Consider the following 19,329-nt stretch of genomic DNA (forward strand, 5'->3'; position numbering starts at 1 on the left):
GCAGAAAGGAGAGGAGAGAATGCGAGAGATGTTAGACCTCAGGAAGAGGGAGGGAAGGGGAGAGAGAGAGATGTCAGACCATGTGAGAGGAGAGAGATTCCAGGCTATGGGAAGGAGAGGAGAAAGATGCCTGACCATATGAGGGGGGGGAGACAGAGATGTCTGACCATGGGATAGGGATGAGATGGTGCACAGAAATGGAGGGGAAGGGGTGACAGAGCTCCTAGCTCACCTTCCTAACTCCCGCTCCCCTGCTCTTCTCCTCTGCCCCCTACATCTCCCCTCCTGTCTTTCTACGACCGCTTATAAACTTTGTCTTATAATTTTTATTGTGAATATCAATTGTAACCCATTCTGAGCTCCCGGGAGAACGGGATAGAAATCTAAATAAATAAATAATGGGTGCGGCAAGGAAGAGATAAGAAGAAATGCTTCTTATGCATAGATGGGAATAGGGGAGAAGAAGGAGGGAGGAGCTAGTACACATGGATAGATGGGAAGGGAAGACATGGAAAAGTAGATCGATTTTGAGAAGAAAGCAGAAAAATGGAAGAAAGTTGAATGTTAAAAGTTAATGCTAAAGATGGATGTATGATCCAAACAGACCGGGGATTTTAAATTACAGTCCAATTGAGGGGGCAATACTTTCAAAATAGAACAAAACACAAAAAAAACCCTCATCAATACTAGGCAAGTTTCTCAAATAGTATCTTCATATAACATTTAAAGGCTTTTGAATATTTAAATGTGCTCATAAGCTCTTCAGCAAGGCGCCACAGGTGCTTGAATTGTAATCATAACACATTGGATGGAGCAAGGATACTTGCTTCTACTGGAGTGGCAAATGTTATGGCTCTACAAAAGTTGTTATCTGAAAAGGTCAGTTCACGGCTCCAACACAGTCTGTGTTTCGCTACGCTACATCAGAAAGCCGGAAGGATGAGCTTTTTATATTTATTTTATTTGTAGTGTACAGTGCCTGAGTCCTTTGGTCTACACACTTGATGTCTTTTTGAATAAAGTTGAGATTAAGTATGGTAATATCTATGAGGTGAAAATAGCCAGGTGGATCGCTGGAATGGTGTCTCAGGGTAAGGATCTATACTTCTACTAAGACTAAGTATCTTAATAAAAAATTTGGCCCACGACTTAGCCTGTGTTTTAAATTTCAGCCTCTTAATGTGATTGAGTTTGACACCCCTTCTCTAAGAGATCCCACGCTTTCTTGAATTCAGACATAGTCTTTGTCTCCACCACCTGTTCTGGGAGACTGTTTCACACATCTACCACCTCTTCACCATCCCGTCCCCGTGATCTCGGTCCCCGTCCACGCAAACCATCAGATCCCATCCAAACAAGCTTTGAATAGTTTTATACTGAACTTATTTTATTAAAGTATAAAAAGAAACAATATTATCCCAGGACAAGCAGGCATGATATTCTCACATGTGGGTGACGTCATCTACGAAGCCCCGATGCGGACAGCATTTCAGTACTTGATTGAAGTACTTGATTGAGTACTTGATTGAGTACTTGATTGAAGATTCAAGCTTGCTGGCTGCACCACGCATGTATGCCTCCTGCTCCACTAGAGGGCGCATCCCCTCCTCGTGGTCTCCAGTTCGATTTTTTCCGCTGTGCTAAGAAGACACGTTTTTCTTAGCGCTGCCCCAGTGCCTTCTTTGCACCGCGATTTATTATATTTTTTTCTTTTTTCGTCGCTAAAAGTCGCTGTGCGTAACAAATTTTTTCTTTCTTCCTGCTCATCGCGCTTTTCGCGCCCTTTTTCTCGGGGGCTCCCGGATCGCAGCAACCGCAAGGCCTGATTGGCCGCGGCTGCCTGGATGTCCTGGCCCATTACGGGCTTTAAAAAGTGCACCGGGTGCGAACGTCTTCTATCTCTCACAGACCCGCATCGCTGGTGCATCCTTTGCCTGGGGGCCAATCATCCAACAGAAACTTGCCCCCGGTGTGCTACCTTCCAACAGCGGGTGCTCCAACGACGAGGGGCCCGCATGGCAGAACTATTTGCTACCGACCAACCCTCGACCTCGGCCTCGAGATCGGCCCCGGCCTCGATCTCGGCCTCGAGTACATCGGCCCCGCCTCGGGACTTGACTTCGAAGGCCTCGAGCTCTCAGAAGTCCTCTGCCCCGGGTAAGTCCCCTCTTCCTTCCTCAGGTTCCACATCGTCGAAGAAGCCAACCTCGGGGACAATGGCCGGACAGAGTGGGAACTCCTTACCCACGGCCCCAGCGAAAACCCCGAAGACCTCCACCACTCGGGAATGCTCCGAAGCGAGATCGCCCCCGGTGGAGAGCACAGCGGCCTTGGACATGCCATCGATGCTGTCCTTGCCAGTATTCCAGGAACTGCTCCGGGCAATGATCACAACGGAGCTATCCGCTGCCATGGCTCACCTTCAACCGGCCTCGACCTTGCGCGCGCCAGGTCAGCCTGAGCAACGCGCCGAGACCCCTCGAGGTAAAGCACGCCATTCTCGTCGCCTCTCCTCTTCATCGGATTCCTCTCCGAGGCATTCGAGGCGCACGTCCCCGGCGGAGCGCCGCGGGGCGAAACGAAAATCGAGACACCTCTCTAAGAAAGCCCGGAGTTCCCCTCCGGCTCGAGGGCGCACCCCCTCGACTCGATCGGGGGGGCCGCTAAGGGTTACCGAGCTATCTCTCACCAACCCACAGCTCCTATTGACTCCCCCTCGGTCCGGGGCTCCGGTCCGAGGCCCAAGGCTTTCGCCGAGGGAGTCCGGGGAGGGATCCCCGACCAGACATCGGTCGGTACCCAGAACCCCGGCGTCGTCCCCAAGGGGCTCCCTGAGACGACGCAGGTCCTCGACCCCGGAGCGCTTCCACAGCGCGTCTCCGGTATCGGACCGAGGGTCTGAGCGAGAACCCCGCTATTCGAGGGAGGCTTCTCCTTCCTTCTCGGCCAAACGGAGGTCTCGGTCACCGTCCCCGCAAGGGGCCACGGGACCCCACCGACCATCCTTCACGAGGTTCGTCCAGGACATGGGACATGCCCTTGACTTGGACTTACAATCTGACTCAAGGTACTCCAAGGAATACCTGGCGGAGCTGGATATGCCTTCCCCGCCCCGAGAGTCCCTCCGGCTACCACTGAACCCGGTACTCGGGCAGACCCTTATCAGGAACCTCGAAACTCCTTACATGGTGACGGCGGTCCCATCTAAAATGGAGTCTAAGTACCGGACGGTACCTTACCCGGGGTTTGAGCAACCACAGCTGTCCCACCAATCCTTACTGGTGGAGTCTTCTCTAAAAAAAGCTCACCCCTCTAGGGTGTCCGCGGCGGTCCCTCCTGGACGCGAAGGCCGGACACTGGACAAATTCGGACGCCGGTTGTATCAGAACTCTATGATGACCGCTAGAGTCCTGAACTACACCTTTACTTTTTCCTCCTACCTCAAGCACCTCATTGGGCGGCTTGCCTCCTTCTCGGAGAGCTTACCCACCCCTCGCCAGACAGAGTTCGGCCTCCTCCTCGAGGATTTTTCCAACCTCAGACTGCACTTGTTCCATGCCGCTTATGACGGCTTTGAACTGTCTTCCAGGGTCGCAGCCTTTGCGGTGGCCATGCGCCGGCTGGCATGGCTACGACTCGTCGATATGGACCCTAACCTGCAAGATCGGTTAGCCAACCTCCCTTGCGTCGGGAAGGAGCTCTTCGACGACACCATCGAGGCTGCTGCAAAACGGTTGTCGGAACACGAACGTTCCTTCGCGTCTCTTGTCCGGCAGAAGCCTAAACCACAGGCCTCTCGCCCTTTCCGGGGATTACCTCGCCGCTACCCCCAGAAGTCCACACCGGCCTTTTCCAGACCACCGCCGCGACGCCCCCAGGCTCACTCTAGGGCTCCACCAAAGTCACAGCCCACGGCGCAGGCGAAGCCGTCTCCGTCCTTTTGACGGAATGAGCGGACGGGGGCGGGCCCCCTCCGCATCTTCACCGGGCCTCCTCCCCATCGGGGGCCGCCTACGAGCCTACTACCCTCGCTGGAAAGCCATCACGTCGGACTGATGGGTCCTTGGCGTGATCTCATCAGGGTACTCGCTCAACTTTCGGGAGGTACCCCCCGACAGCCCACCGAGTGCGTGTCCTCCAAATCGAGCGCAGTTGCCCCTCCTCCTCTCCGAGGCACAGGACCTCCTCCGCCTGCGGGCGGTGGAGCCGGTCCCCCAAAATCAAAGGGGCCAAGGGTTTTACTCCCGCTACTTCCTGGTACCGAAGAAGACGGGAGACCTGCGCCCGATCCTGGACTTAAGGCGCCTGAACAAGTTTCTGGTACGGGAAAAGTTTTGGATGCTTTCCCTTCCGATCCTTTACCCCTTGATCAGCGAAGGCGATTGGCTCTGCTCCCTCGATCTGAAGGAGGCCTACACCCATGTTCCGGTGCACCCTGCTTGCCGCAGGTTCCTGCGCTTTCAGGTGGGGGACCTCTACCTGCAATATCGGGTCCTCCACTTCGGCCTGTCCTCGTCCCCCCGAGTCTTCACGAAGTGCCTCGTAGTAGTCGCGGCTACCTTGCGCTCCCAGGGTCTGCAGGTATTCCCCTACCTGGACGATTGGTTGATCAAAGCCTCAACCAGGGAGGGGGTTATCTCAGCGACCCAACAGACTATTACTGTGCTTCAGTGTCTGGGGTTCGAGATAAACTTCCCAAAATCCCAGCTATGCCCCTCTCAGTCCTTACAATTCATCGGGGCCGTGCTGGACATGGTCCGTCTGCGTTCCTTCCTCCCTCCTCAGCGTCGGGAGGTGTTGGTAAATCTGAGCCGACAAGTCTCGAGATCGACCACCGTCTCGGCACGACAGATGATGACGCTCCTCGGCCATATGGCCTCCACAGTCCACGTTACCCCGCTTGCCCACCTCCATCTGCGGTTACCACAGTGGACCTTGGCATCACAATGGCGACAGGATCGGGACCCGATCTACCGCCACGTGACAGTGACTCCTTCCTTGCAAAGATCGCTCCATTGGTGGGCCGACTCTTCGAATCTTTCCAAGGGTTTGCTCTTTCTCGCCTCGCCACACCACAAGGTCCTAACCACGAACTCGTCGGAGTACACTTGGGGGGCTCATGTAGACGGTCTACACACGCAAGGCCTGTGGACCAAAGAGGACCGTCACTGCCACATCAACGTGCTGGAGCTTCGGGCCATTTACCTTGCCGCGGTGGCCTTTCAGCATCTGCTTCACGACCGGGTGGTTCTCGTCCGCACGAACAACCAGGTGGCGATGTACTACGTAAACAAGCAAGGAGGGACGGGGTCTTGGCCCCTCTGCCAGGAGGCCTTACGGCTCTGGGATCTCCCAAAACATCTCCCTTCGAGCGGTTTACATCCAAGGGGAACAAAACTGCCTGGCGGACAGGCTCAGCCGCCTCCTCCAGCCACACGAGTGGTCCCTGCACTCTCAGGTGCTGCGACAGGTGTTCGACACGTGGGGGACTCCCCAGATAGATCTGTTCGCCTCCCCCGACAATCAAAAACTGCCTCTCTTCTGTTCAAGGATATACTCCCCAGACCGTCTCGAGGCCGATGCCTTCCTCCCAGATTGGGAGGGAATGTTCCTCTATGCGTTCCCGCCGTTTCCTCTGATTCTGAGGACGCTGGTCCATCTAAAATCTCTGAGGGCCACTCTGATCTTGATCGCTCCTCGATGGCCCCGCCAGCCTTGGTTCTCCCTACTACTTCAACTCAGTGTCAGGGAACCTCTGCTTCTGCCTGTCTTTCCCTCTCTGCTATCTCAGAGTCGGGGTTCACTGTTACATCCCAATCTTCAGTCTCTTCATCTGACTGCTTGGTTTCTTTCCCCTTGACTTCCTTCCCTGTATCTCAGTCGGTCAGGGAAGTGTTGGAGGCTTCTCGGAAGGTCTCGACTAGACTCTGCTATTCTCAGAAGTGGACTAGATTCTCGTCCTGGTGCTCCTCTCACCGCCAGGACCCGGTGTCGGTCCCTGTGTCCTTGGTTCTGGAGTATTTACTCCATTTATCTCACTCTGGCCTGAAGACCAATTCCATTCGAGTCCATCTCAGCGCCATTGCTGCCTTTCATCAGCCCCTGGAAGGGAAGGCTCTTTCACTCCATCCCTTAGTTTCCCGTTTCATGAAGGGGCTCCTGAATGTTCATCCTCCCCTCAAACCGCCTCCGGTGGTTTGGGATTTCAATGTGGTTCTAGCTCAACTGATGAAACCTCCATTTGAGCCTATGGATAAGTGTCATCTTAAGTTCCTCACTTGGAAAGTGATCTTCCTACTCGCTCTCACTTCTGCTCGGAGGGTTAGCGAGCTGCAGGCCTTGGTGGCGGACCCACCTTTCACGGTATTCCACCATGACAAGGTGGTCCTCCGCACTCACCCTAAGTTTTTGCCTAAGGTGGTGTCTGATTTTCATCTCAACCAGTCCATTGTTCTACCTGTGTTCTTCCCCAAGCCCCACTCTCATCCCGGAGAGGTGGCGCTTCACACTCTCGACTGCAAGCGGGCGTTGGCCTTCTACCTCCAACGCACCCAGTCTCATCGGTCGGCCCCCCAGTTGTTTTTGTCCTTCGACCCTAACAGGTTGGGGCGCCCAGTTTCCAAGCAAACCCTGTCCAACTGGTTAGCTGCTTGTATTTCTTTCTGCTACGCTCAGGCTGGTCTCGCGCTGTACGGTTGAGTTACGGGACATAAGATCCGAGCGATGGCAGCTTCGATAGCTTTCCTCAGGTTCACGCCTATCGAGGATATCTGCAAGGCTGCCACGTGGTCTTCGGTTCATACTTTCACCTCACACTACTGCCTGGATACACTGTCCAGGAGCGATTGCCGGTTTGGCCAATCGGTCTTACGTAACCTATTTTCTTGAATCGCCAACCTCCCTCCATCCCTTATCAGTTAGCTTGGAGGTCACCCACATATGAGAATATCATGCCTGCTTGTCCTGGGATAAAGCACAGTTACTTACCGTAACAGGTGTTATCCAGGGACAGCAGGCATATATTCTCACAACCCGCCCACCTCCCCGGGGTTGGCTTCTTTGCTGGATATGTGAACTGGAGACCACGAGGAGGGGATGCGCCCTCTAGTGGAGCAGGAGGCACACATGCGTGGTGCAGCCAGCAAGCTTGAATCTTCAATCAAGTTTGCTTGAAATGCTGTCCGCATCGGGGCTCCGTAGATGACATCACCCACATGTGAGAATATATGCCTGCTGTCCCTGGATAACACCTGTTACGGTAAGTAACTGTGCTTTCTGTACAATTGTCTGCTGAACTAGAGAAAGATGTTCAGCTGGCAGGACTTTGTGTGTTTATAAATGTTTATCAACACAGCTAATATACTACTTTATCCTAAAGCAAAAAGAAAATAAATAGAAATTTTTTTTCTACCTTTGTTGTCTGGTTTCTGCTTTCCTCATCTTCTTCTCATTCAATTCCTTCCATCCACTGTCTGCCTTCTTTCTCCCTTCCATCTCTCCCTCCACCCTCCCCCCCATTGGTCTGGCACCCATCTTCTTCCCTCCGCACCCCCATAGTCTGGCATCTCTCTCTTCCCCATTTCCCTTAAGTGTCTTCTCACCCCTCTCTCTTCCCCAGTTCCCTTCAGCGTCTTCTCCCCCTCTCGCTCTTCCCCAGTTCCCTTCAGCGTCTTCTCCCCCTCTCGCTCTTCCCCAGTTCCCTTCAGCGTCTTCTCCCCCTCTTGCTCTTCCCCAGTTCTCCTCAGCGTCTTCTCCCCCTCTTGTTCTTCCCCAGTTCTCTTCATCGTCTTCTCCCCCTCTCACTTTTCCCCAGTTCCCTTCAGCGTCTTCTCCCCCCTCTCACTCTTCCCTAGTTCCCTTCAGCGTCTTCTCCCCCATCTCACTCTTCCCCAGTTCTCTTCAGCGTCTTCTCCCCCCTCTCTCTCGCTTCCCCAGCTCCCTTTAGATGATGGCAAAGATCAAAATGGCCCATTTAGTCAGTCCAGCAGGCAACTGATGCTCCATGCCATCCTCATGTCTTTGTTTATAAGGTTATAACTGAGCTGCTTCAGGCACTTGGTGTTGCAGAAATGCATGTGAAGGGAAAATTTATTTTGAAAGTATTAAATAAGATCCATTTGCTTCTAAAACCTGATTTCTCATTCTTTTCTTGTTCACAGTATAAAGAAGTGTAAAACTTACTATGAAATACTTGGGGTCAGCAAAGATGCCAGTGAAGAAGACTTAAAGAAAGCTTATCGAAAACTTGCCTTGAAGTTCCATCCAGATAAAAACCATGCTCCTGGGGCAACGGAAGCATTTAAAAGTAAAGTCGAAGGATTTCTGAGATTGATACTTCACACTTGCTGGACTTCCAGACAGCTTCCCATTTTCATGCCACATGAGACTGTGCTTTGATAATTTTCAGTTGTCCATATCCACAAAAAAGGAGAACTGGGAATGTGAAATCAAACATAAAATTGCTTTAAAAAATTCCAGTAATACAAGTATACAAAGCATGAAACAAGGTCTCAAAACTTTTCACCAAGGAAGGAAAAAAAACTGATTCCTCCAATGATAAACATTCACATGGAGAAAATTCACATCACAGGCTCAAAAAAAACTTCCAGAAAAGAAATTCAGTTTTAATAAATATCAAGGTAATATATAGAAACAAAACAAAGAAAATAAAGGAATACCTTTTTTATTGGACTAGCTCGATGCATTTTATGATGAGTTTTCTACATAGTACCTTGGAAAGTGGACTAACGCAACCACCACACCATTTCCCTCAATAAATATTTTAAAAAAACTATACTTTAAGTGATAAATGTGAAAAACAAGATATATTTTCCCAAAAATAGCATTTAGTTTCAAAAACTTCTTGAAACAATTGTCACAGTCCCACTGACGGTAGCCAGCATTTTGCAACTTTGCTTCAGGGATTCAGGACCACCAAACATTTTGCATTTCAATGTGGTTCACAAAACATAAGGGCTGGGGTAAAAAGTGGTCTTCCTGCCCTTACATGGCTTTTTCCTACGTGCTAAAGTTATTTTTACCATAGCATTAAAATGGCAGATTTTTCCATTTTTAAAATTAATGGCCATACGCTAATGCTGGAGCAGGTAGCCTGTATAGGCCTCGATGACGAAAGCAAGAATCCAGATGTGGGAGTCATAAGGAAGATGCTGATTATCCAAAAGATGCAATTGTGTTTTTAATGTATTTATGTATATCCACTTTATTTTGATATCTTGTGGAAAATTTGATTTTAACTTGTTTATCTGATTTCAGTTTTAAAGTGACATTGCATTCCCAAGACATTTATTTATGTATATTTACTTTGTTTTTATATTTATGATATATTAGATTCTTGACAAAGGCAGAATCGCTGAAACACTGTCAGTCAAGTCGACCCCCTTTTTTACATTATGCTGTTTATCAATAAAGCATCTTTTGGATAATCAGCTGCTGAGTGATCGACATCTTCCTCACAACTTCCATATTTGGACATGTGCTAATGCTGCCATCAAATATTTGTGCTAATCAACATCCAGCAATATAGCTGTTCTGATTAGCACAGGAATGCCCACTATCTAGCCCCCAGACATGCCCCCTCCAAGAAAAATGTTAAAAATATTTTATAAAATGCAGTTAGCTTGTGTAGACTTAGAAATTACTACAAGTTGCCTGAGCCATTTTAAGCTGTGGTAAGCACACATTCTGTAACAAAGACATAGGATTCAGTACTATAGCTGTTCCTTCCTCCTAGTCACAAACTTTGCAGAAGGGTGTCACTCAAAACTTCATAACTTCTCCCATTTACTGGAGAAAAGCTCCCTCTTCAGTTTTTCCTTCTGCAAGTTAACTCAGAAGGTGTGTTCTGATCTGCTCTGCTTTCTTTTTCATATTTTCAAGTATTTTTTCAGTTGGTTCCTGTTTTTCCTCGTGGCTTCGGTGCTCAGAGGTCCTATTCTTGGGCTTACTCTGCCAGGGAAAGGACACAGTCCCATGTGGGTAGACTGTTGCTCACAGGCCAATCTCTCTGCCTATGGAGCCAGTCTGCTTTGAGTCCCTTCAAGAGCTCAGGGTTCATTCCCCTGGGAGCATGCTCACCTGCTGATTATCAGAGGCTTGAGCATAGACTGTGTGGCCCCTGTGTAACAACCATCTGGGTATCTGGGCTGTGAAGTTTCTCCCCCCAACATATTACGTGGATTTTCGGGGGTTGGAGTCCTTGGTCAGGGTCTGCCTGACTGGCAGCCAGACGATTTCCAGCGGTGGACCTGTTCCTGACACTTTCTGAGGTAGAAATCCTTTCCCTGCAGTAGGCTGCTTCAAGCTGACAAGCACCAGAAGTGACAGCAAGTACTCCCATTATTCCCTATGGGAAAATTCAGGGGGGGTCTAAATGGCAGATTTGAGGATTTCTGGGGTTAAGAGTCAGTTTTCTCCATCTCCAAAACCTCTTTTCCAATGTTTTTTTATTTTCCAGTAAAGCTTCCATGGGCCATTGGTGTGATTTTACTGGCGGCAGCCATCTTGGATTTTTATTGATCTTTTTTATCTTGCTTTTTTCTGCCTCAAAACCCCTCGTTTTGCCTAGGGATCATATGTAATGGTTTAATGGAATCTATCCCTAATTCATGCATTTTTTTTTGTGTGTGGCTTTGCCAGCTGTGTAGCGGCCATGTTCTCCGTGCCATGGGGCAAGGGAGGAAGGTGCGGGAGCTTCAGGCTCAGCCTCTCAAGTCCTCCAGGGTGTTAGATCACCAAAAAGCCCGGCCTTCAGGGAAATGATCCCATCTAGAGGCCGCACACAGCATCAATTTCCTGTGGAAAGCCTGCTTAACAGGCCCAGGAAGCACTGCACTGCCTATGGGTACATCAGCTCCAATACAGAGGTATTCATGGCCCAAGCAGGCTTCTCTGCCTCAGTCCACGCTGACTCCAAGTATCAGTGACCAGTCGGAGTAAAACTGGGAGGACTGGATGTCTCTTTCCATGCCTTTATTATCCGCTGCATCCTTGGACATGTTGGGGTCTCTTTCAGGGAACAGCGGTCAAGAGGCCATGGAGTTGATGATCACTCTGTCTGAGTTGAAGTAGGATACTCGGCAACCCTCCATCTCCCAGTGTTCTGGTATGAGTGGTATTAACGTGCAGACTACCTTTTTTCCAACTCATCTGGATATCTTAGTCACTGCCTAATGGGAGCCTTCTGAAGGCTCTCTGATTGTAGCCAAAGCTCTGTCTAGGCTTTACCCTATGACTTCATATTTCAACAGCTGGTTTCACAGCCGAAAGTGGATTCCGCAGTAGCGAAAGTGAGTAAGCGTACCTTCCTTCCTGGTGAGGAAGGAGTGTGCTGAAGGGTGCACAGAAGCATAAGGTGGACATGGTCTTTAAAAGACTATTTGAAGCACCGGCTTTGGGTTTCAAAGCAGCAGCAGCTGCCTTCTTCATGGCATTGGCCTGTCATACCAGACTGCGGTGTACTTCTCTGGCGCTTGAGATGCCTGTCCCCATATGATTACGGGAAAAGTGGATTATGTGGCTGATATTCTTTATGACATCTTAAAGAGTCATGAGCAAAGTTTTGGCTTATGCTATTTCTACCCGCTGGATGCTCTGGAATAGGGCAGCGTGTGAGTGATTCAACTTTCAAAGGCCACTCTCAGCAGACTACCCTTCTAGGGGCATATGCATTTTGGCAAAGGTTTGGATGACTTTATGGCCAATGTGGCGGATCACCATTACAAATTCCTCACAGACAGCAGGGTTCCATGTTTCAGCGAGGGCGGAAGAGGTAATATTTGTGTTTCTCGGAGATTTGTGTTTCTCGAAGATTCCACCAGTCCATTTTCCTGGAGGACCTTCCAAGGGTTAAGACAGAGAGGTGGTAACCACAGAAGCCAACACGTGGTGACTCAGCCAACTAAAAGCTACAATGATGCCAGGTTAATTGCCACGCTGCCCTCGCTTTGGCTGGTGGCTGTTGGCTTTCTGGAGGGAATGGGAACAGATCTCATCAAACTGTTAAGTGCTGGACATCATTCAGGAATGGCATCCTCCTCCAGATCTGTTTGATTTCCCAGCAGGTCGGCCAATAAAGGTGCCAGTGTCCAAGAAATAGTGCAACAGCTCTTGGACATACACACCGAAGACCCAGTGCTTAAAAAAGAAATGGACTCTGGCTGATACTCTGCAGTCTTCATAGTGCCCTAGAAAGGCACAGAAGATTGGAGGTGCATCCCAGAGCTATAGCCCGTGAACAAGGCACTAGGAGTTCTCTGCTTCTGCATGGAGATGCTCAGTCATTGAGGTGATGGCTCTGGGGGAATTTCTAGCATCCTTGGATTTTATGGAGGTAAATCTTCACATTCCTATTCTTCCAGAGCACAGAAAATATCTAAAATTAGGTTTGCCGACCCCTAGTCCTGCCCCAGTGCCGCCTAGTTAAGCCCATCCCACCCTAATTCTGCCCCCAAGCCCGCATTAGCCCTCCCCCCCCCCCCCCCCCCGCTGCCTGCTCTTGTTGGGCAGCATGCACGGACGTCCTCCCTACCTGACACAGCTTTTCAAAACCTGGACAAAGTGCCGGGTTTTGAAAAGCCGCCTGGTGCCCCGGACATGTCCTCAAAAGGAGGACATGTTTGGGAAAATCCAGACATCTGGTAATCCTATCTAAGATTCCATGTGCTACAGCAACACTTCAGTTTGTGGCTCTGACTTTGATTAGTCATGGCCCCACACCTTTGCCAAGGTGATAGTGATAGTAACGATGCAGGATAGGCATATAGGTGCATCCTTACCTGACCACTTGGCTTATCAGAGCTCCCTCTCATCAGGAGGGCAAGCACGTGGTACGGTAGGTGGTGTTTCCACCCACACACACGCGACTGCAGGCACAGGCAGGCAATTTCTTTACTAATGCGCCGTAAGGGGGAGGGAGGGAGATTCTCGAGCCGCTGAAGGGCGGTGAGGTGGCAAGAGGGAAGGGTGGATGTTGCGGGGACAAGGATGGGGCAGTGAAGGGGACAGCAGGGACAGGGACTGGGCGATAAAGGGGACCTGGTCCGGTGATGGGGCAGTGACAGGACAGATTTTTTTCCCCATGTCATTCTCTAGCTCCCATCCCAGTTATTCTAGCATTCCTGCAAACCAGTCTGGTAAAGGGCCTAGCGGTTTCATCCCACAACATACAAACTTAGGGCTCTGAGAGGTATGGAGTTGCTGGCATCTCACCCAGACATCCCCCATTTTTGAGCAGGGGCAAGCAGCTTGCAGCTCCCACTGTGTAGACTGTTCCTGTCTTGGGACCTTAATGTTGTTCTGAAGGGCCTATCTCGGGCTTCGTATGAGCCCCTGCCAGACGCATCCCTCTTGGATCCTGTGGTTGAAACTGTGTTTTTGGTTGCCGTAGTCAGAATTATAGATCCTTTCCTGTAGAGAATCCTTCCTCCAGGTTTACGGAGTCTGGTGTTTCTCTGTGGATGGTACCTTCCTTTCTACTGAAGGTTATTTCTGAAGGGGAATGGGGGAGAGATCTTTCATGGCTGAAGGTAGTTTCTGCCTTCCCTGTCATTCAGGAGATTCGTTTACCCACCTTTCACCCTAAGGGTTTGACGAAACAGGATAGAATTTTGCAAAGACTGGCTGTGCGTAGAGCTCACTACCTGGAGAGGACTAATGATTCCCAGTTCTCCAACCACCTTTTTATGCTGACCAGCCAATTAAGTCGAGGCAAGTCAGCTTCGATTGCAAGATGGATTTGCATAGCAATTTCATCTTCCTACATTACCTACAGTAAACAGTCCTCTATCTCAATCGCAGCACATTTGACTAGAAATGTGTCTACTTCCTGGGCAGAGTCCCGGGCTGTTTTGCCTGATGAAATTTGTAGAGCAGCAACTTAGTCTACTCCCCACACTTTTCCGAGGTTCTACAGGGTGGATCTGGTAGCTCGAGAGGATGCCGCTTTTGGGTCCTTGGAACTGTGGGCAGGCTCATCTGTCCTTCCCTAGATGTCTGGCATTGCTTTGGTTAGCTATGCTACAGAATCTTATGTCTTTGCTACAGAATGAAAGATTAGGTTCTTACCATGCTAATCTTTCTGTTAGAAGACATAGGATTCTGTACGTCCACTCTGCAGACTTTTGATTTGCCTGATTCCTACATCAGATGTTGCCAGTGTCCTCCTCGTGACCTCATCTGTATCTAAGATTTAGCAGAGACAAAACTACAGTAACACGAGAGTTCCTATTCCCTTTCTCCTTTGGGAGGAAGGGGTTATGGCGCCTACTAGTTGTACTTAGCAGATTGGTTCCAAGCTACTCACATTCATAATTTGTTGTTTAATGTTAAATTGTTAATTATTATTAATCATTATTGTTTTTTTCATAAGTTACAGAGCAGAATAGTATATGTTTTGTCGCCGGAGACGTTCCCCTTGCTCCTCCTTTCTTCTGTTTCAGTGGCATTTGATTGTTTTGGTAGTAACTGAAGAGGGAGCTGTCCTCTAAAAGGGAGGAGTTGGAAGTTTTGAGTGACACTTTCTACAAACTTCACTACTAGGGGGAAGGAATAGCTATGGTATAGAATTCTATGTTTTCTAACAGAAGATTAGCAAGGTAAGAACCTAATCTTTCACTAGTGCTTACTTCAGCTTCGTAAAAGGGCCCCATAGTGTTCTGAGACCTTGTTTCATGATTTGTACACCTGTATTACTGGAGTTTGGGTTGTTTGTTTTTTTTGGGAGGGGGTTAAGAAATTAGGTTTCTGCTGTCCATATGTTATGTTGGTTTTCACATCAGGGTATTATGTTTTGATTTTCTATGTTCTCTGTTACCCGCATAGATTTTTGGATATGTGGGATATACGGTAAATGTCTTAAATAAATAAATAGGCCTTGACAAAATTATATTAGATCCAGATATTAAGACCTCTATCACAACCCCTAACCACCACTCCCTTTTCCTCCCAAAGCGTACCACAACTCAATTAGGGCCTGATTAGCTAAGCCAGTTCTATGTCTAGGGAAAAGAAAACTTTTAATTAGGCCATCAGCATGCCATTGCAAAGGCAGCAGCCCATCACCCACTACTGACAAGCATATGTGTGACCCCTGACAGTTGAGCCTACAGAAACTGCCTTTTTTCTATCATGGCCTGGGTCCCCACCCGTTCCTACCCCTCTCTTTCTCTTCCCAACCTCAAAACTAGCCAGCTATCTCTAATCCCCACAGTTAGCCATACAGCAAGCTTAGCCAGTTCTCCTTTCCATTGCTGTTTCTCTGAAAATATATGCACTTTTTCTATCTTTGCATGCACAGCTCTCATTAGGTTTAACCCACATGATGTAGGAGCTCTGGTGCTAAGTTCACTGACAGTGGCCAGTTCAAAGACATGAACTGAGTGTCGCGGTTCAATTTTAAAGTGACTTTTCATGTGCAAACAGCATACGATTTTCTTATGGGTTGTGTACCCTAACTCACAAATTTGATTGTAGAAGGCATCAGTCATTTTTATCAGATCTGCCTCAAGTTTCAAGTTTATTGTGACTTGATATACCGCTTTTCATTTCCAAAGCAGTTTACAATTTTAAAAGTTTGTCTTCCTGGGCAGTGCCCTATCTCTTTAGTCTTAACTTCTACAAGTGAGTTGAGAAAGGTGTCTTTTCCTCTGTTCTTCACTAGATTTGTTATTTTCAGGTATTAATACGGTCTTCTTCAAGGCTTCACAGTGCAAAGAGGTTCCCAGTAGTCTGAAACAGCTCTGCCTGGGAGAAGCATCAGATGTTGGAGTCCGAAGACAGGAGGACCACATTTTAAAAAGCATACCTGCCTGGTTGGTCTGCTCGCTCCTGCGGAGTCAAGCGCTGGAGCTAATGCTGATTAGAAGCTGCAATTGGCCAGAAGACTTGGCAGAGATCAGCTGCGTTCCCCCCCCCCCCCCAGGAATTGTAGGGAGCGTGTGGGGTCAAGGGTTACAGGTTTTAGAACCTGAATACAAGCCACCTTTGCTTGTCTGAGGCAGAAAATCCTTCTCCATTTCCAGTAGCAGTGAGAAGCTGATGCAGGCACAGCACATGGCAGTTTTGTGAGTACAGCTCATTATTGTCTATGGAAAAATCAGGGTGGATCAGAAATTGGCAAAACTAAGGTTTTCTGCTGTTATCCCAAGGGTTCTCTGCCTCTAAAATCCTGTTTTCACTGTTATGAGCTATTTTGCTCCCACGGGCTGATTTTTTTTAGTGCCAAAACGCGGCCATCTTGGACTTTCAGATTTTATTTTAAAAGCTGCTATCTACCTCCAGAACACCTCAATTTTGTTTTAATTCAATTTGTAATGGACTCATCAGGTGGTTTTACCTCTTTATTATGCCATGTTTGCATCTGGGTGGGCACCTCAGGAGGTTCCATGTACTGCATGCCATTGGGCACATGAGGGGGGGGGGCAGAAGCCATGGGCTTAGCCCCCTCTGGTCAGTCTGTTGATCATGAGTCATAGAAAGTGCGAGTTGGTTCCACCTTTAGTTTTGCAATTGCAATGTTTATTTACTGTTTTTTTTGTTCCTGTTGCAGAATAGAGCAAAGTTAATGTTATCGGGGAGTCCCCCGAACCCCTCCTTGTTATACTTTCCTCTCTTAGGAGTTATTGCTTGCTTTGGTATGGACTGAAGAGAAAGGGCACTGCCCAGGGAGACAAGGAGGCAGAGCTGAGAAAAATGATTGATTCCTCAATCTAACTCGTGAATTGGGGTACACAACCCATCTGAAAGGAATCGTATGCTGTTCTACAGGAAAAAGGATTATTGAGGTAAGAACCTAATCCATCCTTATATTTTTTTTTATTAATGACATAACTTAGTTCAGTTTTATTTTTAATAAATTTTGGTTCAGACCCTTATGGTTTGTGAAAACATTTAGATGCCTATTTGGTTGTGTGTTTAAAGAGCTTTGATTTTGTGTTGCACTGTTGATTATGTCCTGAACAAGGAAGGGGTTGAGGGGGTAGGATGCATATACTATACGGGTCAGGTTTCCATGTGGGGCTCTGCAGTCCAGTGTTGAGTAGGATCAATGTTCATATATTTGAGATGGAGTTCTGAGTCCATGCTCACAGCCTCTACCAAAGAGGAATGTAAGAGAAAGGGAGGGAATTTTGGATTTAGCTAATGCCCTTTTCAGTTACAGCTCAAGGTGAGTTACATTGAGGTACAGTGAGTATTTTCCTGTCCCTGGAGGAATTTCAACCCAAGGACCCTTTTACCAAACAGTGGTAAAAAGTAGCCTTAGTGCACTAGTGCTGCCCAATTCAAGGAAAAATGTTTCAATTCGATTCGCTTTTCCTGCCCTATTGGGTGTTTTGTTTTGTTTTCAAACATCCTAGTGGGTTTATTTCATAGCCTCTTCACCCACCCCCCACCCCCTTTGCCCTCTCCTACCCATGCTGGTGCTGTGGTGTAAACAAAATAACCAAAAAAAAAATTTTTCCTCTCTCTGTTAGGTCCTAGCTCACACTCACTGTCTAACCCCAGCTCTGGCAAAATTCATATTGTAATCACAAAACAGAAAATAAAATTATTTTTTCTACCTTTTGTTGTCTGGTCATTATTCAAATCATGTTGGTCCCAGGCTCTGGTTTTTGTTTGTCTTCTGATAACTCGCTTGCCAGGGTCTCCTGCCCATTTGACGTTGTCTTCTTTCTCCGTGCTCACCATCCATCTTCCATCTCTGTCCTCCCGTTCCTTTTCCCTTCCCTCCCCTGGAGGTCTGGCATCTTTCCTTTTTTATCTTCATCCCTGCAGTCTAGCATTTCTGTAATGACCACTCCCCCCCACGTTCCCCTGAAGAATGAAAGAGCGGCTTCAGTGTTAGATCCCACCATCCCCAGATCCACCATGTCTCCTTTTCTCAATTACCCTTTCATCCAGCATCTCTCCCTCCTTTCCCACCACTCCAGGGTCCACCATCTTCCCTTTCTCTTCCCAACTGCCCTTCTATCCAATATCTCTATCTCCCTCTCTCCACACCATCCCTTGGGTCCAACCTCCCTTTTTTTCCCTCCCTCCATCCCATTGATCACCATCTCTCTCTCTGTTTTCAGACTCATTATTTCTTCCCCTTCACCTCCCAACCTTAGTCCAGCTAGCTCTCTAGACTTGGAATGGCCCGTCAGAGACTGCTCTGCGATCTCCTTTTACTCTTCAGTATCACCCTCCCTTTTGTCCTTTTCCTATTTGTCTTATTTTCTTTAAACTATTGTATTTCTTACCCTCTTCCCTTTTGATGCGTAAGTCTTAGACATAAGAACTTAAGAATTGCCGCTGTTGGGTCAGACCAGTGTTCCATCTTGCCCAGCAGTCCACTCATGTGGCAGCCCTCAGGTCAAAGACCAGTGCTCTAAATGAGTCCAGCCTCACCTGCATACGTTCCTGTTTAGCAGGAACTTGTCCAACTTTGTCTTGAAACCCTGGAGGGTGTTTTCTCCTATAACAGACTCCGGAAGAGCTTTCCAGTTTTCCAACACACTCTGGGTGAAGAAGAACTTCCTTACGTTTGTACAGAATCTATCCCCTTTCAACTTTAGAGAGTACCCTCTCGTTCTCCCTACCTTGGAGAGGGTGAACAGTCTGTCTTTCTCTACTAAGTCTATTCCCGTCAGTATTTTGAATGTTTCGATCATGTCCCCTCGCAGTCTCCTCTTTTCAAGGGAGAAGAGGCCCAGCTTCTCCAATCTCTCATTGTATGGCAACTCCTCCAGCCCCTTAACCATTTTAGTCGCTCTTCTCTGGACCATTGTCTGTCAAGTATATGTTGCATGTTTTGTTCCCCTGTAAGTTGTATGGATTTTAGCTATGTACATCGCTTTGAAGTATGATTAAGCAATTAAATCTTAAATAAATTTGGAAACTTGTATATGCCCCTTTCTTTGGACCTCTCCTTCCCTCCGTGTACTTCTAATAGCTACACCAGGGGGGCCCCCGAAGGCCGGCATGCTTCAACTTCTCTCCACTTTCGTCGTCCTGGCCTCCCAGTCTCACTTTAAAAACTAATTACAGCCTGCAGAGGAATGCAAGTGCTGTAGCGATTCTAGCATGCTGCCATTGGCCTCCACTGCACATTTCCTTTGCTGCGAACCCACCCCTCCTCTGATGTCATGTCCTGTTTTGGTCTGGGATGGACCACGGCAGAGGGAATGTGCAGCGGAGGCCAACGGTAGCCTGCTAGAATCGCTACAGCACCAGCGATCCTCTGCAGGCCGTAATTAGTTTATAAGGTGAGAACGGGAAGCTAGGGGGAAGCCGGACGACAGTGGAGAGAAGGGGAAAACATGCAGGCCT

General features: G+C 48.4%; 1 protein-coding gene across 4 annotated transcripts in view; it reads left to right on the top strand.

The window, feature by feature from the left end:
- The window catches only part of DNAJB14 (DnaJ heat shock protein family (Hsp40) member B14), a 68,552-nt gene that overhangs the window by 25,113 nt on the left and 24,110 nt on the right, over positions 1 to 19,329 (top strand). For all 4 annotated transcript variants that reach the window (XM_033957050.1, XM_033957065.1, XM_033957042.1 and 1 more), the window contains exon 3: positions 8,160 to 8,305. In XM_033957050.1, the coding sequence (XP_033812941.1) occupies positions 8,160 to 8,305 (146 nt within the window). The remainder of the gene's footprint in view (positions 1 to 8,159; positions 8,306 to 19,329) is intronic.

This window comes from Geotrypetes seraphini, chromosome 1 (assembly GCF_902459505.1).
Source record: "Geotrypetes seraphini chromosome 1, aGeoSer1.1, whole genome shotgun sequence".
Taxonomy (NCBI): Eukaryota; Metazoa; Chordata; class Amphibia; order Gymnophiona; family Dermophiidae; genus Geotrypetes; species Geotrypetes seraphini.